The sequence below is a fragment of the Gymnoscopelus microlampas genome, assembly GCF_963454915.1.
Source record: "Gymnoscopelus microlampas genome assembly, chromosome: 14".
Lineage (NCBI taxonomy): Eukaryota > Metazoa > Chordata > Actinopteri > Myctophiformes > Myctophidae > Gymnoscopelus > Gymnoscopelus microlampas.
The window spans coordinates 50,546,987-50,565,807 of record NC_139951.1 but is presented as its reverse complement, the minus strand read 5'-3'; the positions used below and the strand labels follow the sequence as shown (position 1 = coordinate 50,565,807).

General features: G+C 44.3%; 1 protein-coding gene across 1 annotated transcript in view; it reads left to right on the top strand.

Moving 5' to 3' along the window:
- The first annotated feature begins 2,232 nt into the window (after nt 1-2,232).
- The window catches only part of LOC311059838 (wings apart-like protein homolog), a 31,755-nt gene continuing 15,166 nt past the window's right edge, over nt 2,233-18,821 (top strand). The window contains exons 1-5 of the mRNA XM_084077931.1: nt 2,233-2,340; nt 3,113-3,385; nt 4,481-4,592; nt 12,739-12,836; nt 13,519-13,595. Coding sequence (XP_083934057.1) covers nt 2,257-2,340; nt 3,113-3,385; nt 4,481-4,592; nt 12,739-12,836; nt 13,519-13,595 — 644 coding nt within the window. The 5' untranslated portion in view covers nt 2,233-2,256. The remainder of the gene's footprint in view (nt 2,341-3,112; nt 3,386-4,480; nt 4,593-12,738; nt 12,837-13,518; nt 13,596-18,821) is intronic.

The window sequence follows — 18,821 nt, the reverse complement described above, 5'->3', positions numbered from 1 at the left end:
TGTGTGTGTGTGTGTGTGTGTGTGTGTGTGTGTGTGTGTGTGATAAGCCTGCCCAGCCAGCCAATATTCCAGGCCACAGATAACCAATCTGACAGAGACATCTGTGATTGGAGGAGAGATGAGCAGTAAATTGAGCGCATCAACTGCTGTTCTCCTCAGGCGATGCCACAGAGTCTATACCGCTCTGGGGGTGTTTTTTTGCCTGTGTGTTGTCTGTCCGGTATTTGAAAACCTTTTTTTTTTTTACTTGGTGGGTGTTGGAGTTTGGTCAGAAAAGAGGAATCAAAAGAAAAAGAGTCCAAGGTACTCTTCAGGAGGTTAAAAAGCCCTAATAAAAAAGGCTAGTTAATAATTCTTTCAACACGTGAAAAAAAAGAACAAGAACAAAAAACATGCCAGCATGTTTCAGCTGGAAGTGGCCGTCATCATGGCAAAGCATTTTGCCCTGATGAAGGCCACTGGATGCATTACATTCACTTAACCCATTAAGACTGGGAAAAGCGTGTGTCGTTTTTTTATTTTAACCATCATTTAATGGCTATTTAAAAAAGAACTTGAACATTTTTGCAAAAAAAAAAAAAAAAAGTTTTAAAGCTAACATTTGTAACTCAAATCTTTTCTTCTGGGGATCAAACTTTTTTTTTTTTTTTTAAGAAAAACGTATGTCTCTATGTCAGTGGTTCAATTTGAGTAAAAAGAAAATTTGCACACATTCAAGATTTGTCAAAAAAATAGCAGATCTACAAGAGTGCCGCGATACGAGCTTGTATATCTGCTATTTAAAAAAATATATATGTTGCAATCTTTTTTCACCCAGTGCCAATTGTCTAAGTGATCCTGGGTGCTACACTCCCCCCGCCAGCCTAGGGAGAGCCCAGAGTCGAGCTCATGCCTCCTTCAATGCATGACAGCCAACCAACAAGTAGCCTTCTTATCACCTGACAGGGGGGAGTTTCCCCGGTAGGACGTAGAGATCTGCTATTTTTTATATATTTTGAAAGCCAAACAAATACAAAAATCACACCCTGTGTGAAGGAAGCGGTGCCTTTGGGGCGGGGCTTAACTCATTTCAGTTGGTCCCTATTGGTGGTCTGAGTCCACGTACCAAATTGTTACTTGGTAGCATGCTGCAAACTGGAATGATGGCTGTTTACAGCCCAGCCAATGGGCAGACAGAGGGGGCGGGGCTTAAGTAATTACAGTTCGTCCCTATTGGTGGTTTGAGTCCATGTACAAAATTTGTACTCCGTAACATGCTGCGAACTTGAGTTATGGCTGTTTGAAGGCCAGCCAATGGGAAGACAGAGGGGGCGGGGCTTCAGCAATTCATGCTGGTCCCTATTGGTGGTCTAAGTCCACATACCAAATGTGGACTTGGTGGCATGCTGCAAACTGGAGTTATAGCTGTTTAAAATCCCGTGCTCATACGGGCGCTGGGGGTCCCTGGACCCCTCTTTGATAACTTCAGCAATGCATGCTCGTCCCTATTGGTGGTCTAAGTCCACATACCAAATTTGGCCTTGGTGGCATGATGCAAACTGGAGTTATAGCTGTTTACAATCCCGTGCTCATCCGGACACACGGACGGACATACGGACAAAGTCAAGCTTAGAGCGGTTGGGACCACTAAAAACAAATGTTTGTATGGGGTATGGATGCATCCTAGTGAACTATATACAGTGTGTGATCACTGGTCACTGATCAATCTATAGTGTGAAAACCACAACCATATATGACAGCTGATTTATAGAAAGAGACTCCTGTAGTGTGTAATGCTTAACGATCAGATGACTCTCCGACCTCTTTAACAGTCCTACCGTGTGTAGCTGCTCTAACTGAAGTCCTGACGTCACTGGTTCATCCTCTGGGTCAACAGGAGGCATGTCTCTATGGAGAATAACATCTTAGAATCCAAAAATAAACTAACTGTCCCGGTGATGTTGTCAGGGAGGCTCTGTATGGCTTATATGATATTATATATTGTGTGTGTGTGTGTGTGTGTGTGTGTGTGTGTGTGTGTGTGTGTGTGTGTGTGTGTGTGTGTGTGTGTGTGTGTGTGTGTGTGTGTGTGTGTGTGTGTGTGTGTGTGTGTGTGTGTGTGTGTGTGTGTGTGTGTGTGTGTGTGTGTGCGTGCGTGCGTGCGTGCGTGCGTGCGTGCGTGCGTGCGTGCGTGCGTGCGTGCGTGCGTGCGTGCGTGCGTGCGTGCGTGCGTGCGTGTGTGTGTGCAGTGTAATCAGCCTGGCCACCCGGTGTGCGATGGGATCGTTCAGGATGCATCTGAGAGCCAGAGGGAAGGTCGCCATGGTGTTTAAAACCCTGAATGATGCTCCACAACACCCTGTGAGTACACACACACACACACACACACACACACACACACACACACACACACACACACTTGTTGTTGTTCATTCTCACTGAGGATGCATATGATATTTTGATATTTCCTTTGCTATGAGTTCCACTATTCTATCATGGCGTGACGCACACACGCACGCACACACGCACACGCACTAATTATACGGAGAGAGAGAGGTTAATAATAACCAGGGGTGCACATAACTTTTTAGGTCTAGTACTCAGAAGAGCACCTGGAGATGTGACTTGGTGCGCACCAAATAAATGGTCCCGTCCCGTAAAAAAGGACACTCTGCTTCCAAATTGCGCCGATTTTTTTTTTTTCCTCACTCGCCGTTAGGAGAAGCCCCCAAGGTTGGTGCCCTGTGCTGCACTGCTTTTATCCGCCAGATTTGGACGTTCACGGCATATTTTTGCACCGTTACGGTGCGTTCATCATCGGTGACGAGTGCCTCTAACAGCCGCTGCGTGCACACGCAGCGAGGCCATGCGAGGCGATGTGAGGCAACAATCACACGAGCACGTGCAGCATGCGTCCCCTTCCCCTGCGCCTAATGGCTTTTATTTTTTAGTTTTGCTAAAAAATAAAAGCTTGGAAATTCCTGTCCCAGCTGTTGGTACGGAAAAGCGCCTCACGTCTTCTGATGTGGTGCATTATTTATTTTGGGTGTGCATGCACACCTGTTATGTGCAGCCCTGATAATAACCTCTCTGTCTCTCTCTGTGTGTGTGTGTGTCTATGTCTCTCTATCAGAACCTGGCCCTGTGCACAGCGTCTCTCATGTACATCCTGAGCAGAGACAGGTTGAACATGGATCTGGACCGGTCCTGTCTGGATCTGATGATCCGCCTGCTGGAGCTGGACGGGGGCCACCAGGGGGCCGGGGGCGGGGCCGGGGGAGGGGCCAGCACCACCGACTCCGCCTCCCAGCAGCTCAGCGCCAGAGAGATGACCAAAGTGAAGGAGAAGATCCGCAAGCTGTGTGACACCGTTCACAACAAACACCTAGACCTGCAGAACATCACTGTAAATATGATTATTATTATTATTATTAATGTGTGACACCGTTCACAACAAACACCTAGACCTGCAGAACATCACTGTATTTTCCTCACTATAAGGCGCACCGTCAGTGCGCCTTATAGTGCGGATGCGCCTTATAATCCGATCGCCCCCATTTTCTTGTATTTTTTTTACTGAGGACAAGGTTAGAAATACGTTTAGGTTTAGGCATAGTTTTACTGAGGTTAAGTTTAGGAATAAGGTTAGATTTTGGCACCGTTTTAACGTTTTACGTTTAGGATTAAGGTTAGGTTTAGGCATAGTTTACTGAGGTTACGGGGCGACTGTTTTTTGGGGCGACTGCAGTGCGGTGCGCGTGAGATTGGCTGCGTTTCAATCGGCTGTTAACATTAAACTATGAGAGAACAGGCCATATGATTTGGGAGCGTAATTACAACACATTGGTCTCATTTTAAAACCGAAGGTTAAAGAGATTAATATAATAATAATAATAATACAAAGCTGGTCGTTGTGTCCACACGCGGCAATTGGAACTGATCCGACCCGTGCCCGAGGGACATGTCAATATTTTGGGTCTTCAGTAGGCTACCGGGTGGACCCGTGCTACCCTCTAATGCAAGGTACATTATTTTTAATGTGAAAATAGCGCATTATATTATGCGGCGGGAAAAACGGTGTATTTAAATTTTTGTATCGGTAAATAGCGCTTTTTTTTTGGAACACATTTCCTTAACGGTTAATGATCAATTAATGGTAAAGCCTAACGGTAACCGGTTAAGAAAATGTCTCCATTGGCCATCCCTATTCCGAATAGGGATATATAAGGCGCACCGTCAGTGCGCCTTATAGTGCGGTGCGCCCTATATATGAAAATAATACATTTATTGAAGTTGCGCCTTATACTCAGATGCGCCTTATAGTGCGGAACATACGGTACATGTTATAATAATATAACTTCTGTGTGTGTGTGTGTGTGTGTGTGTGTGTGTGTGTGTGTGTGTGTGTGTGTGTGTGTGTGTGTGTGTGTGTGTGTGTGTGTGTGTGTGTGTGTGTGTGTGTGTGTGTGTGTGTGTGTGTGTGTGTGTGTGTGTGTGTCAGGCGGGTCATCTGGCCATGGAGACTCTGTTATCTCTGACGTCTAAGAGAGCAGGAGACTGGTTCAAAGAGGAGCTGAGGCTTCTGGGAGGACTGGACCACATAGTGGACAAAGGTTTATGTTTATTATTATTATTATTATTATTGTCTCCACCAGGCCGAAAGGCAGTGGTGTTAAGTAACTAAGTACATTTACTTCAGTACACTTTTGAGGATTTCTTACTTTACTGGAGTATTTCCCATTATCTGTACTTTTACTTCTACTCCACTACATCTCAGAGGCAAATATTGTACTTTTTCTCCTCTACAATTATTTGAAAACCTTAGTTACTTTGAAGATATGAATTATTACATAATGAAACATACATTAACCACCAGCCCTGTTTTATACCTAGGCTATTTGAAAATAGCAGATCTACAAGCTCACAACGCGTCGCGACGCGTTGTGAGCTTGTAGATCTGCTATTTTCAAACATTTTAGTACTTTTACTTTTGGTACTCCGTCCGTCCGTGTGTGTCTGTCTGTGAACAGCTAATCTCCGGCACTGTTGGCCCGGTCGCTGTGAAACTGTGCACACACACTCCCTGGATCCCAAAGCCGAACGTCTGGCCCAAATTTGTCAGATTGGTCTGTTATAGCGCCACCAGGAGGCCGATTTATTCAAAACACATTTTTGGATATCACTCCTACAGATTTTGTCCAAACATCACGCAAATCGGTAAACAGTATCTCTATAGTCATGTGATCAACACGGATCTGTCCCATTTCCCCCCCCAAAGTTTACAGCATTGGTCCGTTTTGAACAAAATGCCTCAAATCCTGAACACATCGTGTCATTTCAGTGAAATTTCACAAACACATTCCCACCAGGCCGAGGAAGAAGTGCCACCCTTTTCACATTGGCCTGTTATAGCGCCACCAGGAGGTCTAATTGAACAAAAGACATTTTTGGAACAAAATGCCTCAAATCATGAATGCAGTGTCTGATTGAAAGGCCTAAGAAGAACATTTTCACATTAGCGCCACCAGGTGGCCACGATAACCTACCTGACCTGGCGGAGACCTGTGCTCCGAGGAGCACTTTTTCTAGTTATTGTCTCCACCAGGCCGAAAGCCATGGCGAGAGAGTATGTTTTGCACCCTGTCCGTCCGGCCGTCCGTCCTTCTGTATGTGAACAGCTAATCTCGGCACCGTTGGCCTGATGGCGGTGACACTGTGCACACACACTCCCTGGATGCCAATTCAGAACCTCTGACCCACATTTTTCACATGAGCCTGTTATAGCGCCACCAGGAGGCCTATTCTACCTGACCTGGCGGAGACCTGTGGTCCGAGGAGCACTTTTTCTAGTTATATATATAAAATGTCTTCTGAATCCTAACAGTTTTTTTTTAGGGCCGGGACTTTATCGCGTTAATTTCGATCAATTAATTACAGAAAAATTATCGCGTTAAAAAAATTAACGCATTTTAATCGCACCCGTTTTTGCACCGCGGAACGTTTCTCACTGGACGAGTTTCAGACGGACCAATATTACCAGCGCACCAGACTACGTTGGTGCGCAACAACAACGTAAGCTGCAGCACCACAGTCAGGGACGTGCACAGATAGACTCTAGGTGGAGCTAGAGCACCTGCCCTTTGCCCTCTTGACCAGAAGTGCCCTTTTGAAAAAAAGAGAAAAACAAGTTTACAGCAGGGGTCTTCAACAGGGGGTCCGGGACCCCTAGGGGGTCCTCAGAATTACTACAGGGGGTCCGCCAAATCTTTATGTGATATGATTTTTATTTTTACCATAACCACTCGAAACCTAGCATCCCTTATCTGAGGAGAACTTTAGCCAAAAATAGCAGATCTACAAGCTCACAACGCCTCGCGCTGCGAGGCGTTGTGAGCTTGGTGCACGATGCAGTGCGGGTCACATGCGCGCGATTTTTATTAATAATTAATTAAACAACTATAAAACAACAGTGTTACGACCCCCACCCTAGGAGTGGTGTGAGTGCAACATATATGACTCTTTGAAACCAGTTTGCAAAAAGAATGGATATTTATTACAAAGTTCACGGTCAAAAAGTCATTAAATGTCCAAAATGTCCTTAAAGTCTAGTCACAGGTTACCTTTTACCTTTTAACAATATCAAAAATGTGCCTTTCCTGGAAGGCTAAAGGCTATTGTAACTCAGGCAAATAAGCAAAACAAAAGGAAACAAAAACAAGTTAACTGGCCAAGTGAAAAGGAAACAAAAACAAATAAAGAGACTGTTAAATCACTCAAAAGGGTTATCCAAACATTATGTCAAAGTCAGCCTTTCCTAAGGGCTCAAACCATACTTTGACAAACCAAACAAACGAGGGGTCAGTGGTGGAGAGGACAGGGAAGGTCTCATCTCAATGAATTAGCTGCCTGCAGTGCTTTTATAGCCATCACATGATGGGTGATCAAGTCCACCTGTGGAGCACACAGCCCATTAGCCAATTGCACCTCTATAGCAGAGTCTAGCCAATCACAGTGGGATTTAGAGCCTTCCGTCCCTCCTCCTCACCCATGACAGACACCTCCTGCATGATAAGGAAGAAACATGCAGTCAGTCACCTCTTCCTCATACATGTCAATAATATATTACTCATACATCATAATAATACATAATCATAAGGTCACCTGACCGTAACACCTCCCCCCTCAAGAGGGAACTTCATCTCCCCCAGATGAAGTTCACTCAATAAGGACCTCCACCTGTAATGTATCTATAGAGAAAAAGACACAAAAAAACATTAACAATAAACTCTTGACAGGGCGTCTGCAAGGACATTATCCAGCCCTTTCTTGTGGCGTATCTCAATATTAAAATCCTGTACCAATAGAGACCATCTCATTAGTCTCTGGTTCGAGTTCTGCATCTGTTTCAGAAAAACCAAAGGGTTATGGTCAGTATACACAAGCACCGGCAATGGACTTGAACCTACATACACTTCAAAAAACTGCAAAGCTAAAACCAAGGCCAAAGCCTCCTTTTCCACTGTGCTGTAGTTCAACTGAGCCCCACCGAACTTCTTCGAGTAGTAGCAGACGGGATGGTCGATGCCCAGCTCGTCCTCCTGCAGCAACACAGCACCCGCACCGCTGTCACAGGCGTCTACCTCCAGCTTGAATGGACGTCTGAAGTCGGGCGCCGCCAGGACAGGCGCACTGCAGAGGAGCGCTTTACAGGACTCAAAAGAGTGTTGGCAGGCAGGTGACCAGACGTAAGGCTTCTTCTCACTAGTCATACTAGTCAGTGGTACAACCACTTCTGCGAAATTTTTGCAATAAGACCTATAAAAGCTACTCATACCAATAAACCGGCGAAGTTCCCGCCTGGTTTTAGGTACTGGATAGTCAAGTATTGCTTTGATCTTTGCGTCCAATGCACGCACTTTGCCTTGTCCCACCTGCCTTCCAAGATATGTTACCGTGGCACGGGCAAACTCACATTTAGCCACATTCACTGTGAGATTAGCCCCCAGTAACTTTTCAAAAACCTCCCTTAGCGTGTGAATATGTTCAGCCCATGTATTAGAAAAAACCACCACATCATCCAAATAGACCTCGCAGTCTTTTACTCCGCTCAGAACTGTGCGCATCAACCTTTGAAAAGTAGCCGGCGCGTTACGGAGGCCAAAAGGCATCACTGTGTACTGGTACAACCCATCGGGTGTAACAAAAGCCGAAATATCAGACGCACGCTCAGTCAAAGGCACTTGCCAGTAGCCTTTGAGTAAATCCAATTTAGTAACAAATTTGGCGGCGCCGACCCGGTCGACGCAATCCTCCATGCGCGGAAGAGGATAAGAATCAGCCACTGTTACATTATTCACTTTTCTATAATCCGTGCAAAAACGCATGCTGCCATCGGATTTGGGCACTAGCAGACAAGGAGAGCTCCAGGCACTTGAGCTCGGAATAGCCAAATTATTCCCCAATAAATAATCAATTTCTTTCTTTATCAATTCCCGTTTCGTGGGATTAACACGATAAGCATGCTGCTTAATAGGCGAGTGCCCCCTCACATCCACATCATGAGCCAGGACTGTGGTGCAGGATGGCGTATCTGAAAACAAACCCATGTTATTTTTAATTAATGCCATAATGTCTGCTTGTGCATCCTTATCCAAATGAGACAAAAATTTCGGCAAGTCTCGCAGCACATCAGAATTCTGCAAACGCGCACCAGCAGAATTCTTAACCCGCAGCCCATCACTCTCGGGGGTATAGAGTGAGGGAGCCGCTGGCGCAACAGTGGCCACTGCCACCGGCGCAACAGACGCACGGGCCACGTATGGCTTCAGCATATTCACATGACACACTCTCGTTTTCCTTTTTCTGTCTGGTGTTTCCACCACATAATCAGTTTCACATAGTTTCTTCTGAACTACATATGGACCACAAAAGTTTGATTGAAAAGCTGAACTAGGAATCGGGAGGAGAGCAAGAACCTTTTGTCCCACCGCAAATTCCCTCTGAACTGCTTTTTTATCAAAACGTTCCTTCATTTGATCCTGGCACTGCTTTAATGCAGCCGTAGCAACCTCACGAGCCTTGTGCAGGCGCTCACGGAATTCGCTCACGTAACTTAACACACCTTTTGCTGGGCTTGTTGGCTTGGCCAACACACTGTCTCTCAGCACACGCAAAGGACCTCGGACTGTGTGTCCAAAGACTAGTTCTGCTGGGCTAAATCCCAGCGACTCCTGCACTGATTCCCTCGCAGCTAGCATTAGAAAGGGCAATCCCTCATCCCACTGTCTGCCTGTTTCTAGACAAAATTTCTTCAGCATAGCTTTAAGAGTCTGATGAAAACGCTCAAGCGCGCCCTGGCTCTCTGGGTGATGGGCACTAGATTTAATGTGTTTAATAGCAAGTGATTCCATCACCTGAGAAAACACTCTGGACGTGAAATTAGATCCGTTGTCACTCTGCAAAAAACGAGCTAAACCAAAAGTCGAAAAGAAATTAGTCAGCGCTTTGATCACCGGTTTAGCTTTAATTGTGCGCAGCGGGATCGCCTCTGGATAGCGAGTGGCGACACACATCAAAGTAAGCAGAAAACGGTGGCCAGATTTCGTTTTGGGCAACGGCCCCACGCAGTCAATAATAATGTGCTCAAATGGCTCCCCCATAGCAGGGACAGGTTTTAACGGAGCCGGGGGAATCACCTGATTAGGTTTCCCCATCACCTGGCACACATGACACGAGCGACAAAAATCAGACACGTCGGTTTTCAATCCAGGCCAAAAGAAGTAGCGCAAAATGCGCTGATAAGTTTTCCGAACACCCAAGTGCCCAGAAAAATTATCATGAGACAAACTCAGAATTTGAGAACGAAATGTTTTGGGGACAACAATTTGGTACACCGTGTTCCACTCTGCCTCCACAGCAGACGATGGACACCATTTACGCACCAGAATATCACCATCCAGACCGTAGGCACAATCTGTGCCCCCCACACGGCTTGCTTCCCAGCATGAAGCCAAGGACGGGTCATTCTGCTGCGCAAACACAAATGAATCCCTCTTTCCATCGAACGCAAAATCTGGCTTAATAGGCAACACGTTTTGCACCTTTTTCTTGGGGTTAGTAGCAGAAGTGCACAACGGATCATCACTACAGAAAAACGAATCACTCATAATTTCCTCAGCGTTTTTCCTAGCCTGCGCACGAGTCACAGCACAAGCAGGAAAAACATTCTGTGCGCCCTCGCACACAAACTCAGAAATCACTGGATGCTCTATCACCTCAAAAGTAGGGAAAACTTTATCACCTGCCAAGTCGTTACCAAGGATCAACGCGATCCCCTCTACTGGTAAACCTTCCCGTATGCCCACCTGCACAAGGCCCGTAACCAACGGTGAGCGCAAAAACACCCTATGGAGAGGCGCACGAGAGGATGCCATCTCCACACCCAGCAGCAACGCATCAGAACCACAGGAAGAGCCTTCTGAAAAAGGCAAAACAGACTGTAACATCAGCGACTGTGCCGCACCTGTGTCACGTAAGATGGTAATGGGAATTTGTTCTTTCTCACCATCGCACAGAGACACAGTACCTTTAAATAGAAAAGGACCGAAACATTCCTCAGTCTCCGCCCGGACAGACACTGCCTCAGGCTGACACTGAGCAACATTACGCACAAACGACACTGCTTTTGACTTCCTGTATTTCTGATTTTGACCTTCTTTTTCGTTGCTCTGTGAGCGTGTTGGACACTCCCGAATTAAATGGCCTTCCTCATGACAAGCAAAACACTTGCGTGCTTCCCCACTGTTCCCAGCCCCGCCCGCACCATTACCGTTACGCGGCGGACTGTTTGGTGACTTTGCTTTATTCCAAGGTTTCCCATTTTTCCCGTGGTTACCCCTGGACTCCCGGTGCATAGGAGAAAAGTTTGACCTGTGTGTTAACACAAACTCATCTGCACAAACGGCAGCTTTAGACACGGTGTTAACTTTCTGCTCGTTCAGGTACATGACAATGCGCTCTGGAATGCAGTTCTTAAATTCCTCCAATAGAATTAATTCCCTGAGCTGCTCAAAGTCAGCCACTTTGCTTGCTGCACACCACTTATTGAACAACACCGTTTTCACCTGAGCAAATTCGACAAATGACTGGTCAGCAGGTTTTTCAGTGGAACGAAATTTTTGGCGATATGCCTCTGGGACCAATTCATAAGTACGCAAAATGCTTTTTTTCACCGTCTCATAGTCGAGACTCTGGTCTAGACTCTGGTCTGCAGTCAGTCACCTCTTCCTCATACATGTCAATAATATATTACTCATACATCATAATAATACATAATCATAAGGTCACCTGACCGTAACAAACAGTAACAACAACACACTCTACCAGCCTCCAGTGGTGGAAAATAGCAGATCTACAAGCTCATAATGCCTTGCGCTTGTAGATCTGCTACTTTCACATGGTTACATGGTATGTTTTATACTAATAATCGAAATCTACAAAGTAACTTGTAACTAACATTTTCAAATAATTGTAGTGGAGTAAAAATTACAATATTTGCCTCTGAGATGTAGTGGAGTTACTGGAGTAGAAGTAAAAGTATTAGAAATTGGAAATACTTGAGAGTCAAGTGCAAATACCTCAAAATTGTACTTAAGTACAGTTCATGTACTTAAAGACGTATGCCAAAATCCATTTGAAAAAATTGCTTTTAACTGTTCTCAGGTCAAATATTGATATGCGATTAAAATGCGATTAATTGTGATTAATTAATTAATTACAAAGCCTCTAATTAAATACATACATTTTTTTAATTGAGTCCCATCCCTATTTTTTTTTAAACAGCTATAATATCAGTGGTTCTCAAACTTTTTCATATTTTAATCACTTTAACCTTTATTTTATACTTTGGCTATTCAATAATAGCGGATCTATAAGCTCATAGTGCGGCACAAAGTAAATGGTAAATGGTGCATTTAGCGCTTTTATCCAAAGCGCTTTACATTGATTGTGCCATTAACCCATTCACACACACATTCATACACCAATGGAGGAGGAAACCGTCACTAAAAAAATGCAGTTCTCTGGCTCATTTAAAACAGCCCTAAAACTCATCTTTCTGGAGGCCTAAAGAGGAGTTAGTACCAGTTTCCCTGTAGACAGACGACCCCCCCCCCCCTCCCCTTTTTTTATGTACATAGTTTTTATTTTATTTTCCAATGCTTTTTTTGTATATCATTTTTTATTTTCTCATGCCTTTTTTGTACATAATGGTATATATTTTTTCCTCTGTATTTTTATGTTGATTTTTGAACTGTTTAGTTGCTACTATATGTCTATGAAATTAATTCAAGGACCCCAACGGAAACAAGTCCGCAAGGACTTTTTTGTTCGGACCTTTTAGACAAAAGCATTATAAATGTAACTGTGTTGTTTTACATTCTTTTGCCTAATAAAAATTTCAATCAATTTAAAAAAAAACATGCAAGGCACCAACCTGCTCATCGGGAGCAATTAGGGGTTCAGTGTCTTGCTCAAGGACACTTGAGCAAGATGCTAACTCTAGGGGAGCACCGGGATCGAACAGGGAACCTTGTGGTTTCCAGTTCACTCTACCCGGCCACTCTACCCATGAGCCACTGCTGCCCCAACAAAGTGACACGCTATGAGCTTGTAGATCTGCTATTTATTTTTATCTTGAAAATGTGTGCAAATCTGTGTGTGTGTGTGTGTGTGTGTGTGTGTGTGTGTGTGTGTGTGCAGTGAAGGAGTGTGTAGACAGTCTGGTCCATGAAGCAGATGAAGATAAACTGGTTTCCTCTCTGTGGGGAGCAGAGAGATGTCTGAGGGTGCTGGAGAGTGTGAGTACACACACACACGCACACGCACACGCACACACACACACACACACACACACACACACACACACACACACACACACACACACACACACACACACACACACACACTATAAGGCCCTTCCTTCTCAGATCCAGGTGGTTGATTCCAGAGCTGCTCCAGCCCCTCCTGTGTGTAAAAAAAGGAAAAAAACTAAATCGACTGAAAACACGGTTCAGACCGTGTTCGGCACCCGATGTGTTAAATGTCGGAGCTTAAATCTGCATCTAAATGTGACAGACATGCATTAACCATTAAGACAGGGAACGCATCTCTGTGTCATTTTAAGATTTCCTTTTGCTATTCAAAAATAGCAGATCTACAAGCTCATAGCGCGGCACCGAGTGCCTGTCTTAATGGATTAATGAATATTAAAATGGAAGATCTGTCCCGAGCGGCCGGGAGTTATGCTAATACTAGTATCATTGCAATTAACCACCGTTTGCATGCCGACACGTCTGTGCTCTGTTACCTAGTGCTATGAAGACACTCTGTATCTATATGTCTGTCTGAACACAACACTGTGTGTGTGTGTGTGTGTGTGTGTGTGTGTGTGTGTGTGTGTGTGTGTGTGTGTGTGTGTGTGTGTGTGTGTGTGTGTGTGTGTGTGTGTGTGTGTGTGTGTGTGTGTGTGTCTTTGTCCAGGTTTCCCATCAGAATTCAGAAAACCAGAGCTATCTGATCGCATATAAGGACTCCTCTCTGATCATCTCCTCTGCAAAGTGAGTACACACACACACACACACACACACACACACACACACACACACACACACACACACACACTCTCTAAAGCAAGGGTTATTTCATTCCCTGCCAGACTTATGTCTGGCTGTGTTTGCCCACTGACAGCGATTTAGTGTTTTTTATAACTTAAAAAATGTCACAATTTTTTAAATTCATTATGATCATGAGTCCAATGGTTTCTAAACACACAGGCGATACGTTCACGTCACTCAGACAACAAACATTCTGATGGAGGCGGAGTCTCTCTCCTGCATCCAGTGTAAAAACACCATGTTTCACCATGTGAACGGAAAACTCACTCACTTTTCCCACCTCTCCACAGACCTCGCTAAATCCCTTATGATCGCCTGTTCAACTGTTTGTAGACACACAGGGTAGTCGTGTGTGAGTGGCCCAGAGAACACATCTTCAATCGGCGATAGGGGTGTGCCGATATATCGTCCCACGATATATCGTCCCACGATATATCGCGATACATTTTCGTGACGATATGTATCGTTTTGGGGGGAAAAAATATCGTTTTGAAAATAAAAACGATATTTTTTTTTTACAATCATAATAATCAGGCATGCAAACAGCCCAGAGGTGAAAAGGGCGACAATATGTTGTTTTTTTTTTCGGGTCAGGTGTCACACTATTTCCCTATTTGGATTGAAAACGGCTATTGTAGCTGAAAAGCTACAAGTTTGCATGTCTGAATAATGCAAAAACAGAATTATTTGTTTGCATTTGCTTTTTTCCTCCCCCATATATTTTCATAATAAAAAGGTGCGTATCGTATCGTTTGGTGAAATGAGTGTATCGGCACACTCCTAATCGGTGACATTCCATTCTGCAGTAGCAGCAGTTTCTAAACAGACTGACTCGCCCCGGCAGAGAAAAACAATCAGAGATAATGATAATGGCCATTCAGCAGAAGGTTTAGACCGGCGGCAGGCGGAAACGGAAATCTTCGATTGACCTCATTTCCGTATCCGGGTGTGCTACAATGAACTGTGTCACTGTGATGGATACAGAGGGGTTAGATCAATGTCAATGTCTTTCCAAAAAAACACGTTTTTTTTACGTCAGTGGCAGATTTGGTAAAGGAAATAATTTACGTTCTTTACGTCAGTGGCAGTGAATGAGTTAAAATAAGCAGCAGAACAATTGCTTTGTTTGCCAATGGGAGGAGAGGTCCAGAGGATGTATTTGTCACTCTGACTCACACTAGTCACTCATACAGGCGCCAATGCAAACCCTGTGTTTCATATGGGACGGTAATATCATGATAGGTTTTCAAAGCAGTTCATCCAGCCTCTATGTTGGATTGTTTGAATTAAATCAATGGTTTTCAACCCTTTTTGTGTCAAGGACCCCCAAATTGACACACATTAGCCCAGGGACCCCCATTGGAAAAGATATGCCAGGGACTCAACCATTTTGATTTCTTGGGGGTCTTAATCTACACTGTATCACCATCATTAGTGTTCATTTAACTCTGAGAGTGTACAAATGGAACCAAATGGACCCGTTAGGGCAGGGGTCTTCGTTAGGAACCAAATTGAACCTTGTGTGTCTGTAATTGTGAGAGTGTACAAATGGAACCAAATGGACCCTAACGCAGGGGTCTTCAACGTTTTCAGGCCAAGGACCCCTTAGCTGAGAGAGAGAGATCTACTTGTGTTGCAGATTCAACTTTTTCATAGATTTCACAGATAGATTCATAGACTTGTTTGACAGCATTATCATCAGTTTTGTGTCAATTCATTTTTATTTGTTTGTTTTTGTTCATACATATTCTTTCTAGAGTGTATTGGGTCAATTGCCTCGAATATATTTACAGTTCCATGTAAGCTGGTGAATCTCTGGTAAAGCTGCTGAGAAGTGGAGCACACAACGTGTGTCTAATAAAATAAAGGTCCATATGATCTGACGGCCCGGGCCCCCAGAGTCCCGGGCCCCCGGGGTCCTGGGCCCCCGGGGTCCTGGGCCCGTAGGCGGCCGCCTACCTGGCCTACCCGGACGCTCCGCCACTGCCTTTGGCTCTGTACTTGGTCTGCTCTTTTTCCACTCTACACCAAATGTCTATGCCAAAAGTAGCAGATCTACAAGCTCATTGTGAGCTTGTAGATCTGCTACTGTTGGCAAATGTAAGGGCAAATGCTAGGGTTCAAATAGTGAAGTTCCTATCACACACAGATGTTGGGATTTACTTCTGTCTTTAATCCCTGCGTCCTTGTGCTGAAACACGTTGAGGACCCCTGCCACGGAAAAGTCTTTTCAGTGTTATAGCAGATCTACAAGCTCACAATGTTTGTAGATCATCGATAATCCTTTTGTCGGCCTACCAAGGATTCCAACAAACAGTCCATTATGTTTGTGCGTGTGCGTGTGTGTGCATGTGCGTGTGTGCGCGTACGCGTTTGTGTGTGTGTGTGTGTGCGTGTGGGGGGGGGGGTAATGATCAGTGTCTGTTTTATTTCCTGGTTGTAACTTCTTCTCAGTTAAATGCCTGACCTTTTGACCCCCAGCCTGCCATGTGACCTCTGTGTCACTTCCTGTTCTCTTGGTACATCTGTTCGTCTCACAGACAGATAGAAGAATATTTTATTTTTTGGTCTTTTCTGCCTTTAACTCAATTCAATCCAAGAACGCATCAGTGTCATTTTAAGATTTATTTGGCTATTCAAAAATAGCAGATCTACAAGCTCATAGCGCGGCACCGAGTGCGGTGCCACGCTATGAGCTTGTAGATCTGCTCAAAGAACATATTTTGAGATGGGGGTCCGCGGCCACAAATACATATCATTTTGGGGGTCCTTGACATGGAAAAGTTGGAGCAGCACTGATATAGCAACATGCTGTTAGGATTTAGAAAAACGTTTTAGATTTGTATTTGGCCCACGGACCCCCATCTCAAAATATGTGTTGTTCCAGGGACCCCCTAGATGGAAAGATTTGAGTTAAAAATGTTCGCTTTAAAAAATTATATATATATTCAAAGATTTGCACACATTTTCAAGACTATTTTTGCGTTGAGACGTGCTGTGAGCTTGTAGATCAATAATCGTAATTGAGGCAAAAGTTTGTATCAACCCTTGTCTGAAGAGATGATACCACCTGCAGCCAATAGGAAGCCTGCATGACAAAGAGCGTCTGTGTGTGTGTGCGTGTGTGTGCGTGTGGCAGTCTTAGCCTTCAGCTGTCCTCTGGTTTAATGCAATTAGCCCTTAAACATGGGGTTAGCTGCACACACACACACACACACACACACACACACACACACACAGACACACACACACACACACACACACACACACACACACACACACACGACCTGTCATTAACTCCAATTACAAATTATCATGAAAACTATGAGCCTGTTGCTCTGTTCAACTTTTGTGTGTGTGTGTGTGTGTGTGTGTGTGTGTGTGTGTGTGTGTGTGTGTGTGTGTGTGTGTGTGTGTGTGTAAATGGTAAATGGTGCATTTATATAGCGCTTCTATCCGAAGCGCTTTACATTGATTGTGCCATTAACCCATTCACACACACATTCATACACCGATGGAGGAAGAAACCATGCAAGACACCAACCTGCTCATCAGGAGCCATTAGGGGTTCAGTGTCTTGCTCAAGGACACTTCTACACTGACTCTAGGGGAGCGCCCCAGCCCGGGATCCAACTGGGAACCTTGCGGTTTTCCAGTTCACTCTACCCCTGAGCCTGTGTGTGTGTGTGTGTGTGTGTGCCTGTGTGCGTGCGTGTGTGTTTTTAAAGGAAGCCATCTGTAGCTACTTTTACAGTTTCATCATTATTATTATTCAAAAATCACTTCCCCCCAAATTTTGTTTTAATAAGACCGGATCTCTAGACCCTACTGGACCCCATGCTCATTAATGCTCATGTCACTGTGTCGTTCACGGCACCGAGTGCACCGAGTGCCACGCCATGAGCTTGTAGATCTAAAAAATATATATGTATATTCTTTTTTTCACTGTCTTTTTTGGGCTAGTTCCAGGCATGGTGTGTGAGATCTGAACTGTGAGTTTATTCACATTCATCTTTATTCATATTCCATCATATTCAAGGGCTTTAGCAGAGAAATGAGACAGACTCCATGAGCAGGGGTCTTCAACGTTTTCAGGACAAGGACCCCCTAGCTGAGCAAGAGATGAAGCAGGGACCCCCTACTCTATATATTGTATAAAATTGTGTTTCAGATTAAAGTTTTTTTTTTTACTTAGTCTGCTCTTTTTTCCCTCTACACCTATAAGCCTCTTTGCCAAAAATAGCCGATCTACAAGCTCTCAACGTATTTTTGGCTAATGTTTCCCTCAGAAAAGGAATTCTAGGGTTCAAGTGGTTAACACTTGCGTGACTAAGCCATCAATATGACCGATTTGGAGAATTGAAAGAGGATTAACTTCTCTCAGGAAGCTCTGAGAAAGTTCCCCTTTCATGACTTTTCCTAAATATTGGTTTCAAATCATCTCCCCCTTTTTTTTTTTCTGAAACGTATTATAAATATGAAATAAACCCCATATATACCACCCCAGCCGTTACATTTTGGCTAAATTGACCGCTCTCCCCCTTCTCCCCCAGGGGAAAAGCAGTTGACACCTCCAGACCCCCCACAGAGCGGCCGTATACGTGCAGACTTGCTGCTGCGCTGAGTCTATGTTGCCATGTCTGCTTATTATAAGCGACTTTGGGCTTGATTTCCACGTCTTTCTATTATTATTATTGTTATAATTATATATATAATTACATCATAATGGTAATAATGTTCTACTCCACTACAGCTCAGAGGCAAATCTTGTACTTTTACTCCACTACAATTATTTGAAAACTTTAGTTACTAGTTACTTTGCAGATATAAATATATTTTCATACTTGAGACTAGAGCTTCATGCATGTCCTTTTGTAAATTATTTTTTATTAGGTAAATATTTATATAGAAAGGTCTAACCAGGGACTGGGGTTGCAAATTGGCCTCGGCTATAAACCCCATTTACAATCCAATGGTTTCATGCCTCACTGTTTTGTTAGGGCACAATGCATGCAGTAACATTTTCAGAGACCTGACTGCGTATTTCTCTCGCAAAATTTGGCAACCCTTTCACTGCAGCGTACAGAGTGTTTGCTACAGATCGCGCTGTTTTAAAATGCTGTGCCAACAGATGTGATCTACAAGCATATGGCTCGTCAGGCAGCGACT